General features: G+C 39.8%; 1 protein-coding gene across 1 annotated transcript; it reads left to right on the top strand.

Annotated features, from left to right (window-relative positions):
• The first annotated feature begins 8,734 nt into the window (after window positions 1-8,734).
• Window positions 8,735-24,212, top strand: LOC139137387 (uncharacterized). The gene is made up of 10 exons (XM_070705442.1): window positions 8,735-8,851; window positions 9,649-9,982; window positions 10,681-10,884; window positions 12,320-12,415; window positions 13,320-13,413; window positions 14,709-15,061; window positions 16,237-16,440; window positions 23,096-23,191; window positions 23,419-23,512; window positions 23,869-24,212. Exons 2-10 carry the CDS (start codon window positions 9,710-9,712, stop codon window positions 24,099-24,101), a joined length of 1,647 nt encoding a protein of 548 aa, XP_070561543.1. The 5' UTR covers window positions 8,735-8,851; window positions 9,649-9,709; the 3' UTR covers window positions 24,102-24,212.
• The last annotated feature ends 883 nt before the right edge of the window (window positions 24,213-25,095 follow it).

Below are 25,095 nucleotides of genomic sequence, written 5' to 3'. Positions count from 1 at the left end.
CGTAACTTTTTTCTCGATTATAGAAATTGCAGACAACATGAATGGCACACGTCGCCACTCGCAGAAATGAATGCATATTTTCTGATCGAAAAGTTTTACCGGAGTGATTGCTGGGTCTCATCGCCCTTTGAAGTTTAGTTATTAAAATGACCCTGAAAAATTGACAGAAACTATGCTGCTGAAAACGATCGCGACACGATCAGTTAATAATACCGTAAAATCTTAAAAGACGTAATTTTTGCGACATGTTGGCCTACAGCCCAAGATGACGGTGAGTTTTGCATGCCTGTCGTAAAACGGTATACATCGAAACAATTTGAAGCCCTACTCTCAGCCTCTGAGAGTATACACGACAAAACTGTTATAATAAGGCCTCTCCATTTTATAAAATGTACACTTATTATCGCGTCGATATATCGTGGTAACAGTCGGCCTTGTGAACTTTGGTTAAAGACCAACGAGCAAGCAAGATGTTCCCGCGGTCCACAAACAAACGCAGCGAAACGTGAACTTGATTGTTGACTGCAGGTAGCACAATTGGGCTGTCATGTAACATCAGGCGTAGTTCAAAACCATGGACGTAAAAAATACCTCGATAATCAAAACAATATATGTTTAGTCAACAGCGCTGTACTCGTAGTAGGTTTTTGTCTTAAACTCTTCTTTGAACCGTTTATGTTTTGAACGCTTCAATGGAAAATCAAAGTAAAGGAAATGGAGTCAGTTTGATAAAACGAAGGGCTGTATATGTACATTTGTGTATATGTAAATTCCAAACACTTAAAGTGTGGAACTAGTGAAGTGATTCTTGGTGTTGTTGTCATATGACACAGATATGCTAACATTACCAAGGTTACACTCACTAGACGAGTATTGTTATAATATTGTATCGCATTGTTGCACCAAAATCAATCCATCCCATTGCTAGAATCTGCATGCACGGACGTAATTCATACTGATCTGAATGTAATTACCTGCACCGTGCTATGCGCGTCGATCGGAGGGATTAGACTCTTCGTAAATGTAAAACGTCGCAAGACAAAATAAATTACTTGTTGCGACATTGTCATCCCCTCTTTGGTCTGGCGTACCATAGATCGAATTCCCCACAACCAGGACACGAAGTGCGATCAATATCCCATGTTGTTCAGGGGTCGGATTGTCTTGCCAGGAATTTAATTACTAGATTACAATTTCAATGGAAAACAAAAGGCTATGACACCTTCATAATCCTCTTACAGACTAGAACAAACTCGATCCCTGGGATCAATTCCACTACCTTTAACACTGTTTATAACAGTACACCCCCATCACCATGTGGAAAACATTGATAGGTGCATGACATTCAAGTCTGAATCACATGATTCAAAGTCAGTCATCATTTGCATCTGTTACAGGTCTTGACGGAGAAATTTTCATCATTTATTCCAAATTGCAGTCGGTCATAAGGACCGACATGTTGCTAAAAACTTTCGGCCCGACGAGAAATCTGTCGGTCTCGGACCGTCGGACCGACGTTAATTTCGCACACTGCACACAGCATAGATTTGGTTCAAGTCTGTGATTTGTGGATATTTTAGTGGGGAGAATGCGATGATTTGTGTTACTAGTATGTTCTCATGTGAAACGCGTGAGTGGGGTGGGATGAACGCAATGAGTGGGGTGAACGCTATACAGGGGAGTTTCTCCCGGAATGATTCCGGCAGGAACTAACTCAATACTGCGCAGACTCAAACGTAACGCGTTCAATCTCTTGGAAAACCTGGCCTGGGCTGCCAAATTCCAAATGGGTTCGTATGAAATAGGAGAGACACAAGAGAAACTATTATAAATGGTTTTAGTTTTTATTCTCCGACTTGAACCAAGTCTACACACAGCATCGAACACCGATGGTATTGCAATCCGTGCAAAATACGTCCTATGGTTTTCCTTTTTTTAAGGACACGTTTTTGTTTTTCCGTAAAACGTTCTCGAAAGATAATTAAATAACTACTCATTCCGAAAAGTTTATAACAAAACGAGGGTACCCCTCTCACCAAACGGGGGTTCTAATTGCGGGGACTCCGTTCGTTTCATCGTGACTGCCGATATTTTACTTAGGCTACAAAGATTTTCGAGTGTGTATGCCAAAGGAAAAGAAAACAAAAAAGCTGCATTTTTGTATTTTCCTTTTCATGTGTACGCGACTTCAAATTATCTCCTTCTCTCTCAGTGTATAAGTAGGCCTATACGAGTACAATCCAAAGTAAATGAACGCCCAGTCACCATTCAAACTTTTGTACAAGACTCGGAGACAAATAACCTAAATTTCTCGATATTTGAAATTCAAAATGGCCGCCATCCCTGTGTTAACTCTATGGTGAAAAATAAAATTTCGATTTTCGAAAAACTGAGACGGTGAAAAAATATCAAAACAGAGTAAACCGCAGCAGATAATATCGTTCTTGGTAGGCTGTTGCGTAAATTGTGGGGTGAAACGTGAAGCGTTGGCCACACAGCTCGGCCAGCCAGCAACTCCTGCCGAGAAAAGCCATGCGACGGGGGTCTGTCTAGTTTGAAGTATACAGATGTATAATTCCATATATTCAGCATACTTTCTTGTCGATATTGTTTTGCTATGAACCACAATTACACAACAACAAGAACAACACTGATAATACCAACAAAATGCCTGAGACTAGAGCCCACAAAGAAAGTGACCAGAAGCGCTTCAAACAAAATAACTGCAGGCATAATAAAATATCAAATTTACATCTTCTATTTAAAAGAAATCGATATTAATTGAAAAGATGCAATTGCACAATATGTCTAAAAACATTATAGCAACGCTTTTGGACAGAGAATATTTGACAAAACTAAAAGTTTTCTCTTTATTATGGTAGGTAGGTTTAAGATGGTAAGGGGAACGTAGACTACGCCTCCGGACAATGTGACAGTGTCACGGATCGTGTGAAGGTGAGTAGTTTAAGCTTTTGTTGACCAGGCCAATTGATGTAAAATCTCCTTGCAAAACCTTGAGCTTTGCTCCCATCATTTGCTGGTTGTCATTCAGACAGCGGGAACACTGCGACGGTATACTTCAGGTGATGTAACCGTTGCTTCTCTTTCTTAAAGGGCCTATGACATGATTTCCAAAGTTTTTATTTTTTCCCTTCAAAAACTCAGCTAGGGGACCTGTCTTTGGATTGCATATTGTGTCAGTTCGGAAAGATGTGCGCGAAGGGCAAAATTTGACTCCCTTTTCTTGCTCGGTGATCAGGGGGCCTCTTCGCACCCGAGCCAGGCAGCGGTATTTGCATATTGACCAACAGGTAGAATTGACGTCATTTGTACAACGCTATTGTCACGAAAGTGTATTTAGCGTTCTTGTATAAATTAGATCACAAACAAAGTCAGCTATATAAACAGTGCTCACAGACGCCCAGTAAACACTGGTAAGGAAGCCACACCGGCGGTCCAGCTGCAGGGACTTATCAAGTTGCTTCCAGCGAGGACAGTGTTGACCAGAATTCAGAAAGTGATTTCGAGGGGAATTAGCTTAAAGACACATAGGCAACCCCAGGCATCCGGGACGAGTGGTTCCAAATCAGAGTCAGATTCTGACTCGGAATGACAAAGCGCGAGTGGACAAAGCAACGGAATGCTCGGGACAGATTTGACAGTACGACGAGCCTACTTTTCATTTCTTTGTATGAAATAAGACAGTATCAGTCTTAGTTTGAACTTTTCACGGTTGAATTTATTTTATAAAATGTGGAGCAATTCAGTGCCTGAGTATTTCGATTCAATGCATTGCATGTTGTAGCTGATACTGCAGTAGGCCTACAGTACACTCAGTGTGCAGTTTTCGGACGACCTCAGTTTTCGGACATGCAATCACATTCTGTTCGTCGGACTCACTTCGCTCCGTAATGATAGTGTTTTACAAGTTGTGTGACCTCATATTAAGTGAAGTGATACTGCTGTCCCGTTTTTGATAGTTTGCTTAGTAGAAGCTATTTCGGGCTATACAAATTCGGCAATGTTAGCCAGACCATACGATAAAAGGTGCCGAAAGCAACACACAGAGACAGCCCATAGGTAAGCGCCAAACACGTCGAAATATGGTTATGTCGTATATTAAACGTAACTAATTATCACGAAATATTTACATTCAGTTTTTTAAACACATTGAAAATGAAAATTGGGGTTTTGAAGTTTCAAATTATCAACATTTAGCCCCTACTCACTTTCCAAATACGACGTCCGATTATTGCGATAGCAGTCCGATTACTACGCACTCAACACGGGGTCAAAAATTTTGCAACTTGACCCCTATATACCACTTCCGTCGTGTTAACACTTTGACGATAAACACAAAAGGTATGGCACGGTCCCTCCACAAAATGAGGGACCGTGGGTATGGTAATAAGAATTCGTAGTGCTCGTCATTTATGAAACGACTTTGGTTGGACGAAATTCACTACCCTTTCCGAAAACTATCACTCTAGCTAAATCTGTGTATTTATAGACTCTTGGTTATTGATATTAGTGTACTTGATTACACTAGGGTGATTACAAGCACACGTGTGCAAAAATTTGATTTTGGAATTTTACCAAAAGGTTGATTCACTATATATTGTGGTCTGTGAGGAAAATATGAATAATTTGTTTAAAATACAAAACTAGCTAAATCTGTGCTTTTATAAATGTTTGACAATTGATATAAATGTTCGTGATGAGAACAATATGTTTAAAAGAGCAGATATGAAAAACAAATATGATATTGGAATTTCACCAGAGTGATTAGTTGCATAGTTCAAAAAAGATTCTTTGAAAGTTCACAGGTCAGATGAGAAATTATATGTAAATTAAGATATTACTGATATGGACTGTGACACCTGGGGAGGGTGGTCTCTTTTGAGGGACCCAATTTTCCACCCCATGGCCATAAGGTGCAAAGGGTTAATGAATCAAATCTGATGAATTATTTTTGCGTGTTCCACATTGTAGATATTTAATTTGGAGGGGTTTTGGCATTTTATTTGTCGCTTAGGTTCCACCGAGCCCCCTCCCCATAAAAAAAACCCGAATGCTTCCTAATAACCGTTCAAGTACGGTTTACTCGTTGGCTCCATAGGGTAGCAGTGCGCGAGAAGGTCAATCCTCGAATTAACCAACTGTCAGACTTGTTGTCTTAGAAAAAATAAACACAAGGCCAAAGTTGTAACTTGTTCAGCGGGTGCGCGCTAAATTGACCTTTCGGGCACATGTTTTTCTGCGGACGCGCTACTCAATTCTTGACGGTGTCCCCGACAACAAGGTGACGGGAAATAATGAAATGTTGACCAATAGAGTACTCCGCGTCACTTTTTGGAAACGTTTTATAATAATCAACGAATTCTTCACTAGAGTGCCTGTTAGGAGCACGTTCAAGCAAAAGTTTTCATTTCGTGTCACCCTACTTGCAGCTGTCCAATTTGCCGGATAACTCCTGGCCAAAATATCTGAGAGATATTTAAGCAAGTGTTGGTGCGTCCAGTTCTCCAACTTGGTAAACTGCGAGATCCAGTAAGTGGTATCGTTTTATGGCTTATGAATTGTTTAATTGATCTCAGGGTCGATTTGTGTATCTAGGATAGAATTACCATCGTGTGAAAGACTCTGAATTCATGTTTGAAGAGAATTATGTACATATTTATTCATTAAACATGCCAGGTGGGTGAATGTGATCCATCCAAACAGATCACCCACAAAGAAAACAGGTAATCTAAGGCTTTTTTGTTCATGAAATTCTTCTTCTAACACATGTGGCATGGAAAAGTCCACTCCAACGCAACAATACCCGTTCTGTCCTTACATACTAGTCGCACAGCTATAGAAAGCCTGTGTTTATATTTTACAGTGATAGTTCTCATCAACATCAGTAGCGCGCACTATAAAAGAGAAAAGTTTGTCAAACTTTCGGATTAATTTTATCGATAGGCAACCATTATTCATTATTTCATATATATAAATATATATATATATATATATATATATATATATATAATATATATATATATATATATATATATATATATATATATAAAACATATATATAATGGCGCTTCTTCATCAATGTTCTAGAGCCCCAGCAATATTAAATGGTCCACCCTAATCTGCCTCTAACTGCCTGGATATTGTCCATGTTTTACAACCAAACCGATTCATTCTTTGATGTATTGGACCGTTATCAATCCTTTCCCTCTGTACGTCCTCAGTTGATTGTGTTTACTCCGGGCGTACACTGGATGTCAGAGTAAACTTTAGCCATCAATGCACAATTCGTTCATTCACGTCACCGATACGACTCGATACTCCGAAAACTCGAAGCGTTTTTACACTAAGCTATTCTGCTATATCCAGAGAATACGTATATTCGAAGTAAGCGAACGGATCTGACTAAAAAAAGAAGTCAACAGAATTTTAAATACCATTTTGAGAGACAACGATATAGTCGAGTTACTTCCAGAGCTACAATGCAGTGAGCATAATGTGACACTATACTAGAGATATCGGTTTACCAGAACGCAATCCTTCAAGACACTCTGTTTACATCAAGCTAGTGCCTAAGCAACCTCTGGCCAATAGCAGTACAGTAAACACATTGCGAAAATCGACCTTCTGACGATATTCGATCGCATTTTGCGGTGTAACTTTGTCTCTACTAGTCAGTCCTTCACATTTTCACCCGGATGTGGACGGGCTTACTTCACCCATTTGCTGTACTTAATGTTCAGCCCAGTGACAGCTTGTCACCAGAAAGTAGAGACACCCTGGGCACATTTTAACGGTAAGTGGATACCCATGACACGTAAAACTACCGCTTCCTAAACGCATATGCTGAAGATTCGAGAAATCCTCGACAACATTTGCAAATCCTAAACTGATAGTTTGTATTGTGCTCGAGCGGTGTCCGTCGTTAACTCTCCTCAGCAAATAAATTGGATGAAAATGCTTCTAAGTGCATTACGTCATTATACAGTCGGGATATACCAAAACATTTGGCGAGACATAATATCATGGCAAACACATCAGGAAACGATAGATCAAAATAACCCATTGTCTCTAGACCAAACTGCTATTACAGGGTACGTTATGATAGATTTATGACGTATCGACAAACAAACAGACGATAACGAACAGTTGTGAAGTCAACAAATAAACTCGTGGTGGTGAGGTCTTTATGATAACGCATTCTTCAAAGTTTATCAAAAGGTCGAGCACGCATGTGTTAGCATAATACATTACACTTTTTCTCTCTCGTTTTCTTTTAACAGAAGCACGTCCGCGTTTCTTATTTAAAACTAGTAAAACATAATATTTTCATTCCGACATGTTTAATTCTATTTTTCAATTTATAAGCACCTACTCCAACCCTATCTGGTGGCCTTTTAAGTTGGCATTCGATCCGGTAGTTTATAGAGTTCGGTATCGTTTGAGATGCTGACTGTATTTGCACATGCAGCATTGGCCAAATAACTACCACTGCAATGTCGACCTAGGTTGGTACGATGTGCTGGTGTTCAAATATCACTTAAGGGACCGTCTCAGATTGCCACAGAAGTTCAAAAAGCGAAATTCGTTCGTTTAAGGGAGGGGTTTGACCTCCATTCAATTGGTGAACTTCACTTTCGCACTTTTAGTTTGTGATCGCAAGTTCTCTTTACACTGTTTGTAGAAATAAGAAAAACTGCACACTTGTACCTGCACATTTTGCTGTAACTGTTTCCACCTCGTTCGTGTCATGCTATGGTTAATATTCAAATTTGATCGATTACTTGACGATGTAATGTGGTCAGGGAATAGATATTCTTGTGCAACAATCTGAGACGATCCCTAAGGTTAACACATCTCAAAATGTCACCCCTTCTCAAACTTAGTCTCGTTCTCACTGATACAAACGACGAGTCAATCGCATGTAGTCTAGGGTCAGGCTATTTGATCATGCATGATTGTGTTTTACAAACTCACATCCATCGTTGACCGAGCGATGGATCCCTGTGCAAGCATGCCATTTTAATAAACAAATGTATATTTAGAGCGTACCCCGGCCGTGTGAATCGATGTAGGCCAAACAGGGTCAAACTTCGCCACGTGTTTCTTAAATCTGGCACTAAAAACTCTCAAAGCTAGACTGTTTAGGCTACATGGGTATGATGAGAGAATGACGTCCTTTATCCAGAATGATTTGTAAAAAGCATATGAATGAATTCTACTAGGATTTTGTCAACTTTGTTACGATTGAGTGGCTCTGCATCTTTCCAAAAGTATTCAATAACACCATAAATCTAATACCAAAGGTCACAAAAGCGACACTTTTGAAAACAATTTATGTTCCTTTGCTACGCTATGTAAATGCGAAACCTTGCTAATACATTCTATGACTGTTCCTCTTTATGTTGTGAGTTCGAATCCGATCAGAAATTTGCTGAATTTTCTACCCTTGGTAGATAGCTCTGCTGATGGACAGAATTGTCCCCGAGGATGTATTCATTTCTTTGATAAAGTTTGTGTGCGATGTGTGACGGCGAGTATCCACAGTTGCTTGTGAATCGATACACGACGGCCGCTGTGGTATGCATTAGAAAAGCAAGATGGTCAGCGTCTGGTTTGAAAGTAGTGGCGCTGTGATCTACTGTCAGTTCCTGTTAGTTTGAAACATTTAAATTGTAAATTAGGGTATCACACTACCAGCGCTAATGCACCCGCTGCTGACCAGCCCTCTGCCAATTTGAGAAAGTCGCGGTTTCATGTCGAAAGCGCGGGTCCCGTCGGAAATCGCACCCAGACGTGCACCGAAGATGGTTTTTGACACAAAAGATAGCAGGTATGAATTTGGAGATGTCCTTGAAGTCATTGATGCTAATTTATGAATAATTGTGGCCTCTTATGATGGAAATCCGTCTTTGAACTCGGCGATATCTGCGTACATATAGCTGCCATTCCATTTCGCAATTTCCTACTTTCAAAGTGCATACCACCTCTGTCGTATATCGATTCACAAGCGACTGTGCAAGTGTGTGAGTACGAGTGCTTCATGAACTCTACAGCGCTTGGCGGGGTCGCAGCCGATTGTAACAACTCGGATCGGCTATATTAAACCGCTCTTTATAAAGGATGGGGATTTGGCAAAGCGGCTTTGACTGTGATGTCCTTCGTTAGGACACTGTTTGCCGTACTTTGTTAGTTCGAATCCGGGATCGAAAGTTACTGAACTTTTTACATTGAAGGAAACAAATTGCGGTCGCGTACTTTAAGGAAGTCAGTCATCGGACCTGTGCCCAAAGGTTGCCAGGGACCCCTGCGACCAATGTAAACACTATATCTAGGTTACGTTGGCGATTGATGAAAGTTGAAAGATGTTTGTTAACAATGTATATCCTAAAATTTAAATGTTGCAGCTATGTTGAAGTGATGCATCTAGATATCATGCATAAATACATTTTTTGTAAACATGAAAGTCGCATACGCGCAATTCCGACGACGGCCTCCAGAGCTTTGTTTTACGCTAGAGCTATGCAGTCTTGGTAATATGTCTTTAAAAAGACATTGTGAAACTGGCCAGTGAAGTATTTTATGGTCATCGTGTTATTGAGGCTGACGAATTTCATTTAAAATCGACAGAAAACCCACCGAGAGAGACACCAAGGAAGTAGTCCATTAGAATATCAAGACTTTTGTTACAATGGAGAAGAAAGGAGTATTTCCCACATATTTTGTAATCGTCATCGCTGCCACGTCGATTGTCTCAACATTAGCAGACGTCTCCCCCTTCTTGGATATGACATATGCGTTTAAGACGGGCGAGACCATCTACTGGCCGACAGCAAGACCCTTCGAATTAGAGATTGTGCAAGCTGGAGAAAATGATCGATTCGGAATATACATGGAGTGGAATAACTTCTGTGCAGCCGAACACGGAGGGACGCATGTAGATTCTCCCGCTCATTTTGTCAAGGTAGGAGACGTGCATGTTGGCCAGCTGAGACCATGTTTTTTTTTAATATTTCGCAAAATTTGACACAAGATCAGTAGCACACATTAATTTTTTACCCTTATGGTTCCTTTGTTACTGTTTGATATGAATCCATTAGCAAGGCTTTTCAGTGACTAGCGATACGGGTCAACGTCTCACGAAATCCGCCAGGAGAAATTGTATATGCAATCTGAACTCTGTTTTAAATTAAATAATGAGATCACAGCCGATATTTCATTTCATATACCATTGAATACCATTTGCGAAGACCAACACAAAGTAAATTCGACACAGCTGCGAAGCAGAATTAAAATTCCTGGAGGCCTTTTTCGTACGCGAATACCACAAAAAGGCAGTCGTGTTTTCTCATAGTCACAGAGAGAGAGAGAGAGAGAGAGAGAGAGAGAGAGAGAGAGAGAGAGAGAGAGAGAGAGAGAGAGAGAGAGAGAGAGACAGACAGACAGACAGACAGACAGACAGACAGACAGAGAAAGAGAGAGAGGAGTGAGGGAGGGAGGGAGGAAAAGAGAGAGGCACAAATAATGGTATATGACAGAACGGAAAAATACTGTATTGGTAATTCATTTAAGTGAAAAACAAAATAGGAAGGAATTTGTCATGCTTTGTTTGACTTCGGTCATCGTAATGGTAGCAACCGTATACATTTGTTACTGACATAGGGGCGCAATAGGGTCCACGAAGTAGCACTGGACACCTTAATTGGACCGGCAGTCAAGCTAGACATCAAAGATAAGGCAGACGAGAATAGCGATGCCGAGTTGACCGTTTCTGACATACAAGACTGGGAGAAAATCCACGGAGAGATACCAGATGACGTCATCTTGTTGGTCTACAGTGGTTGGGGAAGTCGATGGCCAGACAAGGTACACTTCTTGTATACATATCCTAGTCTTTCCGGTTTAAAGTGTCTATGTAGACTCCAGTATTTGATACCATATTCGAAAAGCAGTTTTAAACTAGCAGCTATATAGTAAGCAGCTATTAAACGGCGCACGGTCCTCGCACGCTCAGGCGCTTCCGCCGTACGACTCGGGCGGCAAAAGCCGTATCAGGGCCGTAAAGATTAATAATACAACCAGTGTGACAGTTTTCGGACGACCTCAGTTTTCGGACATTTAATGACATGCTGTTCGTTGTACTCACTTCGCTCCGTATTGATAGCGTTTTACAAGTCATGTGACAGCATATTAAGTCAGGTGACGCTGCTGTCCCGTTTTGGATAGTTTTTTTTTCGGTAGAAGCTATTTCGGGCTACAAACTTGGCGAAGTTAGCCACACCGTACGATACAAGGTGTCGAACGCAACACACAGAGACAGCCCATGTCCGATATGTAAGCGCCATACACGTCGAAATATAGTTGCGTCGTCCATGGATTAAACGTAACTAATTTATCACGAAATATTTACATACAGTTTTCTAAACACATCGAAATTGAAAATCGGGGGTTTGAAGTTTCAAAATATCAATATTTAGTCCCTATAATCATATTCCAAATACGACGTCCGATTACTGCGATAGCAGTCCGATTAACTGCGCACTCAACATGGGTCAATAATTTGGCAACTTTGACCCCCTAAATGCCACTTCCGTGTTTGAGGTTTGAGGATAAACAAAATAAAGTTTCAAAAGGTATGGTAATAAGATTTCGTAGTGCTCGTCATATATGAAAAGGCTTTTTGGGCGAAATTCATTACCGTGTCCGAAAACTGTCACACTGAGTGTAACGTTTACACTGCCTCCGACAAATGACTAGCAACTTTGACCTCAGTGAAAACCTACACGTACTGGCAAATCTGCCAGAAAAGGGTAAAAGAAGATACTGTGCATTTATCTTGTCCATATTTTTCATTCTTCTTGCCTGATAAAAATAAAATTCGAGCATTTATGACAATTGTAAAGCAGGTGCACATGTGTATGCTTTTGAAGTTTATGTTTTGCGAGCTAGATAGATGATAAGAAATATATTCTTTCGATTTAAAATAATGATTTCACCTTTAGTCGGTGATAATGAATCTGACATTGAACTTTGATACACGGTTCCTGATCACAAGTATAATACCCTCAATATAGAAGCTTTGGAATGTCTTTTAAAATAAATTACTTGTAATATTCTGACCATCAAGATATTCATGACGTCTCTCTCTGATAAAGGACGCAATATTTTATAGTTGTCCCCGTGAACTTCATAAGAGTGAACAACCTATTGTTGTCGGATGAATTTTGATTGACTTTTCAAAAGCGGTGAGCGGATTACAATACAATGCTCTGACTATATCGAACACTTTAATTTCCAATAGAAAGCCTTTTTAGGAACAGACACCAACGACACATCACAGCTTCATTTCCCTGGAATCAGTCCCGAAGCTGCTCAATGGCTTGTCGACAACAGAAGGGTAAGTCGAAATTCTTAATTATTCATTAAGGTAGCACGCGCCTCGAAAGCGAAAAAAACCTTAAACTTCAGCCCAAACTTTCCTCTACGAAACTTTCAACCATACTCACACAAAATCAAGAATGTAAAACAGGAGTCACCGAGCAAAATTTGGAATTAGAGAAGGGTGTTAGTGAACATTTATTTGAAATTCAAATGGCCGCCACCCCTGTGTTAACTCTATGGGGAAAATATTTTTTGGAAAAAAACAAAGAGGGTGAAAGTGTTTCTTACACTAAGAGCTTTAAAATGAGCCCCCACGAGTGATAGATCAGAAAAGAATTGCAAATATTTGAGAGTCCGAATTAATATCTGTCCCAGCTGGAGGCATATCCTACATTACATTAAACATGTCGTGACAAACACTTAACGAGAGGTTAATTTCGTTCAGTATGATCAACATTGTTACTTCTTCTGGGCGCTATGGAAAAATGGAAAACGACCGCTGAAGAAGTTATGATGTAACCGGTACAGAACAAAATACATTCGTATGAACAATCTCACAGGAATACAATGTAGACCAATTTCTATGACTGTTCATGTATTAGACTGAAAGATCCATCGCTCGGCTTTGGCGCTCTCTACGCTCCCCTGGCGCCCTCAAGTGACGAATCTTTGAGTCTATTCATGTGCATGGTTTAGTGCATGGTTTATTCAAATTCAGTGTTTCACCTGCCTGACACTCTTTCAAAAACACAGCGAATGCATCGCTTGTAAATAAGCGCATTTTGCTTCTATTCCGCATGAGCACTTATTATAATTTTGGTGGTAAAATCGAAAGGTATAGGTAGCTGAAAGTAAAAAGACTGCAAACTTCAATATTAGATGTTTCAATAACATATTGTAACATTGCCTTTTTTTTAAAGATCAAAGCTGTTGGTATCGATACCCCTTCCTTTGATTGCGGACAATCAAAGACGTTTCAGGCACATCGGATTCTATTTGAAAAAAATATACCGGGTAAGTTACAAAATGTATTAATCTAAGTTGCCACGGAGTCTATCAATAAGGCGGGGCGGGGAGGGGGACTTCAATGTTGTTTGATAAATAACTGTTACCATACATGAGTGGCATACTTCTATGATGCAAGTCAACGACTCTTGTTTATATTTGAATATGTTTTATTTGGAATAGTAAAGAAGGGTTACAGTGCTTGTCAGTAAAGGGAGAGTTTTTTGCCCTTTGTAACATGACTTTGATATAATCTGATCGGGTCGCGGTTGCCTTAAAGCCCCAGTAATGCTAATGATGATAATTTTACCAATTTTTATTTTGATTGTGAACCATAATTCCTTGTTCTTCTCCCCCAAGAATGTTGATATACACTGTTTCCAGCTTGTCAACTCAGCCTTTGTGTAAACTGCATTGTTATTGTTGAAAAGTGATTTCTGGTTCGAACTACGATTCCAATGTAAACAATAAAAATGCATTTACACATTGAATGATAAGTTGATAAGCTAAAAAGTGGGTATTTCAACATTCTTTGGAGGGTAGAATAAGAAGTTGCAATTGATATATACAATAAAAATAATGAAACAAATCATCAAAAGTTAACATTACTGGGGCTTTAAGCATACTTTAATCGTGTGACTATACAGCAGTACAAACTTTCATTGTTTTGTGTCAAACTGGCTGTTAAACAGCCGGTAATTCGAATCACACAGTGAGCTATATTCGGCGCATGCGCCAATATCCTAACCCTAAAATGGCAGTCATCAATCCCTTGTTCTCGCATTAGCGTTCGTTAACATTGACTATTTATGTGATTTAGTTAGTCTTTTGTTCTCCTTTGAAAGTTGTGCACTGTTCCAGTTTTAAACGAGAATTAGAGCTGATCACACACCTGTCCATTTACAGTCATTCTCACTCTGTTGCCTGCGTTTTTCCTGTACTATTCTATCCCTTTTAAGGTACAGTGCGTTTCGGGGACAAGTTATGGGGAAGATTTCCATATCTATTACCGTTCTAGTCTGTTACCTTTGTGAATTCAGTTTTCATCGTCTGGTTGCTCAAAAATTCCAACTTTTATTCACCTATAGAGTAAGCACAAGGTGAGCGCTATTGGATTTATATTAGTTTTCCCTAATGGTAAACTTCTTAGAGGGTGATCCAAAACTTGTATTCTTTGTAACCGTATAGTGCCAGGTTCTAAGGTTAATAGAGCACTTCAATGTTTTTTGCGGAAAGTTTGAGCTAAACTTAAAACATTCTGTATGGGCTCTGGGGCAAAATACCATCTTGTTCTTTTTCCAAAGGTCTTGAAACTATAGCACAGCTTGATCAATTGCCGGCGACCGGTGCTACCATATACGCAGTGCCCATTGGAATTCATGATGGCAGTGGAGCTCCAGCGCGGATCTTCGCCACTGGATGGCGCGGCGATATTCCGGAACCTTGCAACATAGAGGCAGGCGGTCCGTCTCCTTATTTGGACATGAGTTACCGCTTTAAGGAAAATGAAACCATCTATTGGCCGGGCTCAAGACCGTTTGAATTAAACATCGAATTCCGTGGAGAAACAGAAGGGGGATATTATTACGAAGGCAACAGCATTTGTGCAGCTGAGCACGGAGGCACTCACATGGACGCACCATCTCATTTTGTTAGGGTAAGGGACCGTCTCAGATTGTCGCATAAGTTCAAAAAGCGAAATTCGTTCGTTTACGGGGGGAGGGGAGTTGACTTCCATTCAATTTGTGAACTTCATTTTCGCACTTTTATTTTGTGATTATATGTACTCTTTACATAGTGTGTAAAAATAAACAAAAACTGCACACTTGTACCAACAAATTTTGCTGTAACTGTTTCCATCTCGTTCGCGTCATCCCATGTTTAGTACTCAACTTTGATTGATTACTTGACGATTACTGTGCTTAGTGGATACATACTCCTTAGTGGCTATAGCAAAATGCCACATTGTACTCCCAGGCAGACATCAACATTTCGCACTTTTGAACTTTCAGTTAGGGGGTTTTGATGTAAACGAAATAATTTCGTTTCTTGAACTTATGCGACAATCTGAAACGGCCCAAGAGAATATGTGTGTTGAACGAGCCCAGACACAGGCAATTGCAAAGCCTTTCTGAACACACACGCTCTCTCTCTCTCTCTCTCTCTCTCTCTCTCTCTCTCTCTCTCTCTCTCTCTCTCTCTCTCTCCATACTCCATAGAAAAGCTAGTTTTTCTGAGGGATGGCAAGATCAGTGTTTTCTCTGCATGTTCACTGAAAGGGGACTCTTTGTGCCCCATTCATCAAAACTAGGGGGCAGATTTGACATATGTGGGAGCAGTCACTGTTTGTGTTGATTTTGCCTTCCTAGTAGGAAGCACTTCCCCGATATACCCTATTAATAGATAGATAGATAGATAGATAGATAGATAGATAGATAGATAGATAGATAGATAGATAGATAGACAGACAGACAGACAGACAGACAGACAGACAGATAGATAGATAGGTGGGTGGGTGGGTGGGTGGGTGGGTGGGTGGGTGCTTGGGTGGATGGATGGATGGATGGATAGATGGATGGATATATAGATAGATAGATAGATAGATAGATAGATAGATAGATAGATAGATAGATAGATATCACACATATATGTAATACGCACATATACTTATATGGATACTTAAATGACAGTGCAGCTGGCGTTCGTTTCATAACTGCTGTCAAACACGCAAATCGACTGTTTATGGAGAAACACTAAGGTATCCTCTGTTATGATTACGCTGTATTCATCGTTCAAGTTACTGTATGCTTTCCCTAACCTCGTTTACCACAGGGAAAACCTCGGGTTCACGACGTGCCCCTCGACGCTCTTATAGGGCCAGCTGTGAAGATTGATATAAAGGCAAAAGCGGACGAGGATTCGTTAGCTGAGATGGAAGTTGCCGATCTGGAAGCCTGGGAAGAGGCTAATGGTCGTATCCCAGATGGCGTCATAGTTATGGTGTACTCTGGCCGGGGATTCCAATGGCTTAATAGGGTATATATATCATGACAGTTTGAACTTAATTCTTGCTGCTTGTTTTGTGGTGTTAACCCGTATTTTAACAAGTTAAATCACAAATCACTGACTAGAACTATTTTTATAGCAAAAGTTTGGGGTGTTCACACTAATACACCGAAACAAAAGGAACTTGTAAGTTCGTGGCATTGCATTATGTATGTTATGTAGGTCATTTCCCCCACACTCATCATGACCTGAGTTCAATTAGTCTAGAACATTCTCAAGGTCACTGCCCTTGATGACCTCACAACCTTGAATTCAATTAGTCATGTTTGGAATGTTCTGGAAAGTTGATTAGTTGTGTAAGGGAGATAATTTTAGAACAGTAATTAGCATGTCAATAAAAGTTCTAGATTGTTCTTATATGCCTTTATAAAAGGGACGTGCACAGCTTCCAGTCAGACTTTTGGGATCGTGTCTCTTGTGTGTTACTAAACTCCAGCAGTAGTCATTCTCAAGACTTTTCAAGACCTTCACTGTCAACGCTGGATTTATACTGTGGACTTTGTGCAGCTTCAAGCCTGCAAGCCAAAGGACTGTTCATTCATCCGACTGACTGTTACAACTCTGAGACTGGAGCTTTGCCGTCCCAGCTGAGATAAGTAGTCTGTACACTTTTAAAGCTTGTACTCTGTCCCTGACTTAGCAATTAGTTTTGTTTTCGTAATAAATTTTGTTTAAACGTAAACTGCTGAGTTCACCCTTTTGTTCGTTTTCTCTGCACGTAACAAATTGGGGGCTCGTCCGGGATACGAATATTTTGAGCCGTTTGACAACATTTTGCCTACCTTTTCAAAACTACTGTATACTGTGAACTCAGCGAAATTCAATCATGGCGGAATTCAAGCCAGACGAATTTATGGATGACCTTGATCAGGACACATTTAATTCCCTCAGAAAAGACAACCTCATAGCACTGGCCAATTTCCTTAAAGTAGATGTCAAAAGATCTATGCGCAAGCGAGAAATACAGTTCAAGATTGCAAAACATTTAGTTAATTCTGGCCATTTTGAGGAGTCTGCCTTAAAAGATTATGAGCCTGAGTCTTCCTTCGAACTCAAAAAATTGGAATTAGAAATACAGGCAGATTTCGAGCTAAAAAAATTGGCATTAGAAAAAGAAAAAGAATTACAAATGAAAGAAAAAGAATTACAAATGGAAAAGGAGAGACAGGCATTAGAAAAAGAAAAATACAAATGCAGTTAGAAATGGAAGAAAGACAGAAAGAGAGGGAATTGGAAATGAAAGAAAAAGAATTACAAATGGAAGAAAGACAAAGGGAGAAAGAAAGAGAGGAAAAGAAAAGGAAAGAGAATTAGCAGAACACCGACTGCAGTTAGAAATAAAACGTTTAGAGCTTGGACAGTCAGGAAAATTCTTCCCTTCAGACAAGTTTGACATCACTAAGCATTTCAGGTTAGTTCCCCCTTTCCAAGAAAAGGATGTTGATAAATATTTCCTTCATTTTGAGAAAATTGCTCAGAGTCTGGATTGGCCTAAGGAGTCCTGGTCTATGCTTTTGCAGAGTGCTTTGGTGGGTAAAGCCAGAGAAATTTACATTCAGTTGTCAGTAGAGCAGGCTTCAGATTATGATTCTGTGAAGGAATTAATTCTCAAGGGTTATGAGTTGGTGCCTGAAGCTTACCGTCAGAAATTTAGGGATTGTGAGAAGGTGAAGGATCAAACTTATGTTGAATTTGCTCGAACAAAAGAACAACTGTTTGATCGTTGGTGCTCTTCTGAAAAGGTCAGTCAGAATTATGACAAATTACGACAGCTTGTTTTGATTGAGGAATTTAAAAGGTGCATCCGGAGTGACATCAAGACGTTTATCAATGAACAAAAGGCAGATACATTGGAGGTTGCTGCACGTTTGGCCGATGATTATTCATTGACCCACAAATCTTCATTTCTCAGCAAACCATCCCAGTCCTTTTCATACAGAAACAATGCAGGTAAATTTAACTCCTCCTTTTCATCCAAGAATTTCTCAAAGGAGAGTAGGAAATCAAATGACAACAGTTCACAGAGTTCAAGTAACACTCCCACATCATCAGATCCCAAGTCTCAATCTCCTTCTGACAAACAGTTCGGTACACTTTCTTGTAATTATTGTAAGAAAGACGGCCATTTAATGTCAGAGTGTTTCAAATTGAAAAGAAAACGTGAAGGTCAAAGTGGTCAAAGTGGATCTAAGCCCACCGGCTTTATTTCTTCATCAACTCAATTAGAGTCTAATAATGTGTGCAACACATTTTCTGAGGTTAAACCCCTCTTATCCCCAATTAATGAGGTCAAGGTCAATTCTTCTCAAGATAGCATTATGGGTATTTTCGAACCATTTATTCATGATGGTTTTATATCACTTTCTAGTGATTTCTCTTCCGCTACCCCTGTCAAAATTTTAAGAGATACCGGGGCTTCCCAGTCTCTTTTGTTGGCAGATACCCTGCCGTTTTCTGAAAAGTCATTTTCAGGTTCTAAAGTTCTTATTAAGGGGGTAGATTGTAATGACTACATTCCTGTTCCTCTCCATAATGTCTATTTGTCTTCGGACTTTGTTTCTGGACCTGTGACTTTAGGTATTAGGCCTTTTTGCCTTTTGAAGGGATTCACCTTCTTCTTGGAAACGACCTTGCTGGGGACAAGGTCATTACTAATCCACTTGTGACTGATAATCCTAGTTTAGATCAAAATCCAGAGCCAATAGAGGAAGACATTCCCGGCCTTTCCCATCATGTGCCATTACTCGAGCCATGTCAAAGAAAACTTCTGAGAATCAAAATACTCTCAAAAATAATGTCACAGATGTTGACTTAAATGACACCTTTCTCAGTCAGGTGTTTGACACGGATCATTCCGTTATCCCTCGTGGATTTGAAACTTCCAGTAAAACTTCTGCTGACCAAAGTCAGACATTTCTAGATCAAATCTCATTGCAGAACAACACAAAGACCCAGATATTTTGTCTTTGTTTGACAGGGTAGATGATGAAGGTAAAACTTCAGATAGCTCTGTTTCCTATTATACAAAATCTGGTATTCTCATGCGTAAATGGAGACCTCCAGATGTTTTGGTTGATGACGATTGGGCTATAAAACATCAATTGTGATTCCAAAGCCCTATCGTGCTGAAATATTGCGCCTGGCCCATGAAACGCCCTGGGCTGGTCACTTAGGAGTCAGGAAAACTTATCATAAAATTCTCAGTCACTTTTATTGGCCTAATCTCAGGCAGGATGTAGCACATTTCTGTAAAACTTGTCACACATGTCAAATGGTAGGAAAGCCGAATCAGACCATTCCAAAGGCCCCTTTACAGCCAATTCCTGCATTTCAAGAACCATTTAGTAGGATTCTAATAGACTGTGTTGGGCCCTTACCAAAAACAAGATCAGGAAATGAGTACATGCTGACAATAATGTGTACATCAACTCGGTTCCCAGAAGCCATACCACTGAGAAATATAAAGACAAAGACTATAGTGAGAGCTTTAGTCAAATTTTCACTTTATTTGGCCTCCCTAAATGTGTCCAGTCCGATCAAGGCTCCAACTTTATGTCTGGTATTTTTCAACAAGTAATGGATCAGCTAGGCATTAAACAGTATAGGTCATCCGCCTATCATCCAGAAAGTCAGGGTGCTCTTGAGCGATTTCATCAAACTTTGAAAAACATGATTAGGACCTACTGTTTTGACACAGAGAAGCAGTGGGATGAAGGAATTCATTTTCTGCTCTTTGCTGTTAGAGAGTCAATTCAGGAGTCTCTTGGTTTTAGCCCATTTGAGCTTGTATTTGGACATACAGTCCGTGGCCCACTTAAGCTCGTTAAAGAGAAATTCCTGTCAGACGATGATGATTGTCTGAATATTTTGCAATATGTGTCAGATTTCGTACAAAACTCTCTAAAGCATGTGAATTAGCCAGAGAAAATCTTGAGTCATCTCAGCAGTCAATGAAAACCAAATATGATAAAAGCACCTCAAAACGGAAGTTTGAACCAGGTCAAAAAGTTCTTGTTCTACTTCCAATTCCTGGCAAACCACTCCATGCTCGTTACTTTGGGCCATACCTAATTGATAAGAAATTGAGTGATTTAAATTACATCATAATAACACCTGACAGGCGAAAACAAAAACAGCTATGTCACATAAATATGCTTAAGCCATATTTGGATAGGGATAATCCTACTATAACTCAGCCTGTCAGTGCAGTCAGTTCAAACCATTATGAAGATAGTGATACTGAAACTGACTTGAGTGAAAATACTCTAAACTCAAAGCTGGGCTCGGTCAAGCTTCAGAACTCAGAAATCCTGGAGAAGCTGGAGTCTACAAAGTTGGCACACCTCCAGCCAGAACAACAACAACAGGTGAAAGAACTGCTCCATGAATATAAACACCTGTTTCAAGATGTTCCAACGAGGACAAACGTCATCTATCACGACGTTGATGTTGGGGACAGTAAGCCTGTAAAACAACATCCATACAGACTGAATCCAACAAAAGCGAAATATCTCCAGGAAGAAGTCAAATACCTGCTGGACAATGACTTTATTGAACCCAGTAAAAGTAACTGGAGTTCGCCGTGCATACTTGTTCCCAAATCAGATCACAGTTATCGTATGTGCACGGACTTTAGGAAGGTCAACACTTTAACAAAGACAGACACTTTCCCAATCCCGAGGATTGATGACTGCATCGACCGAGTGGGAAAAGCCAAGTATGTGACGAAATTTGACCTACTGAAGGGATTTTGGCAAGTCCCTCTGACGGATCGTGCTCGTGAAATATCCGCCTTTGTTACACCAGACGGATTGTTCCAGTACAAGGTGATGCCATTCGGAATGAAGAACTCCGGCAACGTTCCAACGGATGATCAACGACGTCATATCCGGGCTAGACGGGTGTGCAGCTTACGTTGACGACGTAGTCCTGTATAGTGACACCTGGGAGGAACACATCAAGCTCATGCGGAAGTTCTTTGAGAGACTGAGCAAAGCAATGTTGACTGTCAACCTTGCCAAATCTGAGTTTGGTTGGGCTAGGGTAACTTACCTCGGACATACTGTAGGACAGGGTGAGGTAAAACCTGTTGATGCCAAAATCAGTGCCATTTCAAGTTTTCCCATACCAAACTGCAAACGACAACTGATGCGCTTTCTCGGTATGGCTGGTTACTACAGAAAATTCTGTCCAAATTTCTCCACAATTACTGAGCCTTTGACTAACTTACTTAAAAAGAAAGTAAAGTTTGTTTGGTCAGAGCAATGCCAACAGGCATTTGATACACTTAAAGCCATACTGCAAAGTGCTCCAGTGTTGTCTGCACCAGATTTCACTTTGCCATTCAAATTAGCTGTGGATGCTAGTGATACGGCTGCTGGTGCTGTTTTATTGCAAGAGGATAGTCATGGTGTAGATCATCCTGTTTGCTATTTTTCACGCAAATTTAACAAATCCCAGAGAAACTACTCTACAATTGAAAAAGAGTGTTTATCTTTGATATTAGCTTTACAGCATTTTGAAGTTTATGTTACTTCTTCAAATCAGCCAATAGTGGTTTATATTGATCACAACCCTCTTGTCTTTCTACAGAAATTAAAGGCAAAAATCAGAGATTGCTAAGATGGAGTTTAATGTTACAGGAGTTTAATCTTGACATTAGACATATCAAAGGCAGAGACAATTTAATTGCAGACTGTCTCTCTCGTATTTAGAGTTTATTGTTGTTCACTTTCAAGAAATTTTATTGTTGTTCACTTTCAAGAAACTTTACTTTAGAGTAAAACAAAATTTGAGTACTTAAATCCTTTTCAAGATTACATTTGTAAAAGAAAGATTTTTCTTTGAAAAATTTTTTTTTTGAAGAGGGGGTGTGTTATGTAGGTCATTTCCCCCCACACTCATCATGACCTGAGTTCAATTAGTCTAGAACATTCTCAAGGTCACTGCCCTTGATGACCTCACAACCTTGAATTCAATTAGTCATGTTTGGAATGTTCTGGAAAGTTGATTAGTTGTGTAAGGGAGATAATTTTAGAACAGTAATTAGCATGTCAATAAAAGTTCTAGATTGTTCTTATATGCCTTTATAAAAGGGACGTGCACAGCTTCCAGTCAGACTTTTGGGATCGTGTCTCTTGTGTGTTACTAAACTCCAGCAGTAGTCATTCTCAAGACTTTTCAAGACCTTCACTGTCAACGCTGGATTTATACTGTGGACTTTGTGCAGCTTCAAGCCTGCAAGCCAAAGGACTGTTCATTCATCCGACTGACTGTTACAACTCTGAGACTGGAGCTTTGCCGTCCCAGCTGAGATAAGTAGTCTGTACACTTTTAAAGCTTGTACTCTGTCCCTGACTTAGCAATTAGTTTTGTTTTCGTAATAAATTTTGTTTAAACGTAAACTGCTGAGTTCACCCTTTTGTTCGTTTTCCTCTGCACGTAACAGTATAAAGAGAGCTGTAAAAAATAACACCACATTTTGAAAAAATTGCGAGTAATGCAAGGGGGGTGCTAAGCACCTTTTTACTTTTTCACACGTATTGGCGTAACGAACAATTTAGCAGTGATCGTTATAATAGTGGTATGGGGCCAATTTTCTAGCCCGGTACATTTGTTTTTCCAGACAGCCTTTCTTGGATTAGAAACGAACAATGCATCCCTTCTGCATTTTCCCGGAATTCATCCCGACGCGGCAAGATGGCTAGTTAATAACAGAAAGGTAGGTGAAGCTTTACCGCTTCTAACTCTTTAGTTGCAGGCTCAGCGCATTTACACACGGAGATAGCGGTAGTACTGGTATTTTGGTAACCTCTGCTTAACTAAATATGATAATAGGCTGAGAAAGAAATGGAAAGTGTGCGAACATGAAAAATGAGGCATGTCGGGAGTTATATAATATTTTCTCGGAAACTGTGAGTTTTAGGAATTTACGTCATTGTATTTCAGATAAAATGTGTGGGAATCGACACGCCATCGCCGGATCATGGTCAGTCCCGAACACTTGGTAGCCACTTAACATTTTTTAAAAACGATATCCCAGGTGAGTCCAGTGTTTATATTTAGTTTGTGTGCTAGGCTGCGCGGCGCCGAAGCACGTCATTTAGGGTGTCGTGATGCGTTTGTCTGACAGCAAACGTTGTGTTGACGATCGACACACAGACATGTTATAATCACTAACCCAGACTGTGGACAAAAGACGTAATGAAAATTTCCAGTGTTGTAATAACGATTTTCTTGTTCGATGGATTAATTATGATGTCCTCTTGTAAACACCTTAAACGTTGTAAATATTGTGATTTTGGCGGTCACCATTTCATGAAACAGCAATTTCTGCTCAAATTTTAAACCGAGAAACCCATATTTTATAAAGCATTCTCACAATATGTTCTGTTTCAGTTCTCGAAAATGTCGCAAATCTTGACAAGCTGCCTTCAAAAGGTGCCACTGTTTTCGCCATTCCCATGAAAATACACGAAGGAAGCGGTGCTCCGACGAGAATCTTTGCCACCGGTTGGAATCCTGATCTCAATGATCCTTGCAGAGTCGTTGGTGGCGCTTGTCATCCAACTTTTGGCATATCGCTGCTCTTGTCGATCGTTGCTAACATTTTTATCAAACTGGTTTTCTAGTTCGTGCAACACATATTCCTTAGCGTTAAAATTTGAACAGGACATGCATTATACATTTGAAAAGTAATTACAAGGAAAGAGTTTAAAATTTGTCATGATGCATTTTTACGTAACATTTGAATGGTTGTAGTACGTGTTTTTGATATCACTTGCTCACTATAACCCTATTTTTGTTATGATAGCATTGTCTCCGATTGGAAGTGTTGCCTCGTTGATTGAGTCAGTAATTCTATTGAGAACTACAGATTTACGGTATTGGGAGTCTAATGAAAGCCTTGAGCAGGGCAATGCTACAGGTTTGGTTATCGTGTACAAGAAAATGGGGATTGCAAGCGACCGTATTATTGCAATTGCATCACACATTATGTAAGTAACTTTGTTGCAGTAGATAAAGCTTAAATCCAATGGATGGATCAAACATATACTGCGGCTATGATTATAAATGACGGATTGAGGACAAACAACGTTACTGAGTTTTAGAAAAAGTGATAAGATGACAATTGATCTGTGAATTTCACAAATTGACGTCTGTGAAGACCTCAAAGGTGTCCCTGACCTCAAAGGTGTCCCCATGTTTTCAGTTAAACTTGATTTCCGTGCAGTCTAATTAATTTTCGACTTTACAGAAACAATAAAATGTTCGCTAATTCTATGCAAATATACTGAGTTTTAGAAAGAAGAAACTGATTGCTCAAAGTTTAATAGAGAGTCATTGTACTAACATCATACCGAAACCTACGCAGAAAAAACATGGCACATGACAACGTATTATTGTATCATTTCTCAGACTGAAAGAGGTGAGTTTTTAAATTGTTTGAACTCTTAATAAAATAAAAAATGTAAGTACAGTGAAACCTGTCTACTAAGGACACCTTCAAGAATGGAAAAGTGTCTTTAATATAGAGGTGACAGGTTAAATTCTATTCAAAGTGTAACTTTTGTTTGATAAATCTGTCCTTAATAAAGAGATGTCCTGAGTAGAGAGGTGTCAGTA

This window comes from Ptychodera flava, chromosome 7, assembly GCF_041260155.1.
Source record: "Ptychodera flava strain L36383 chromosome 7, AS_Pfla_20210202, whole genome shotgun sequence".
In the NCBI taxonomy this organism is placed as follows: domain Eukaryota; kingdom Metazoa; phylum Hemichordata; class Enteropneusta; family Ptychoderidae; genus Ptychodera; species Ptychodera flava.
The sequence above is the reverse complement of the archived record's forward strand: the minus strand, read 5'-3'. Positions and strand labels throughout refer to the sequence as shown.

What these genes read in the sequence shown, in the direction of transcription:
- LOC139137387 (XM_070705442.1), top strand. Translation starts at nt 9,710, where the DNA reads ATGGAGAAGAAAGGAGTATTTCCCACATATTTTGTAATCGTCATCGCT. An exon ending in ATTTGAAAAAAATATACCGG is followed by an intron (nt 13,414 to 14,708) that starts GTAAGTTACAAA and finishes CTTTTTCCAAAG; the next exon opens with GTCTTGAAACTATAGCACAG. An exon ending in CACCATCTCATTTTGTTAGG is followed by an intron (nt 15,062 to 16,236) that starts GTAAGGGACCGT and finishes CGTTTACCACAG; the next exon opens with GGAAAACCTCGGGTTCACGA.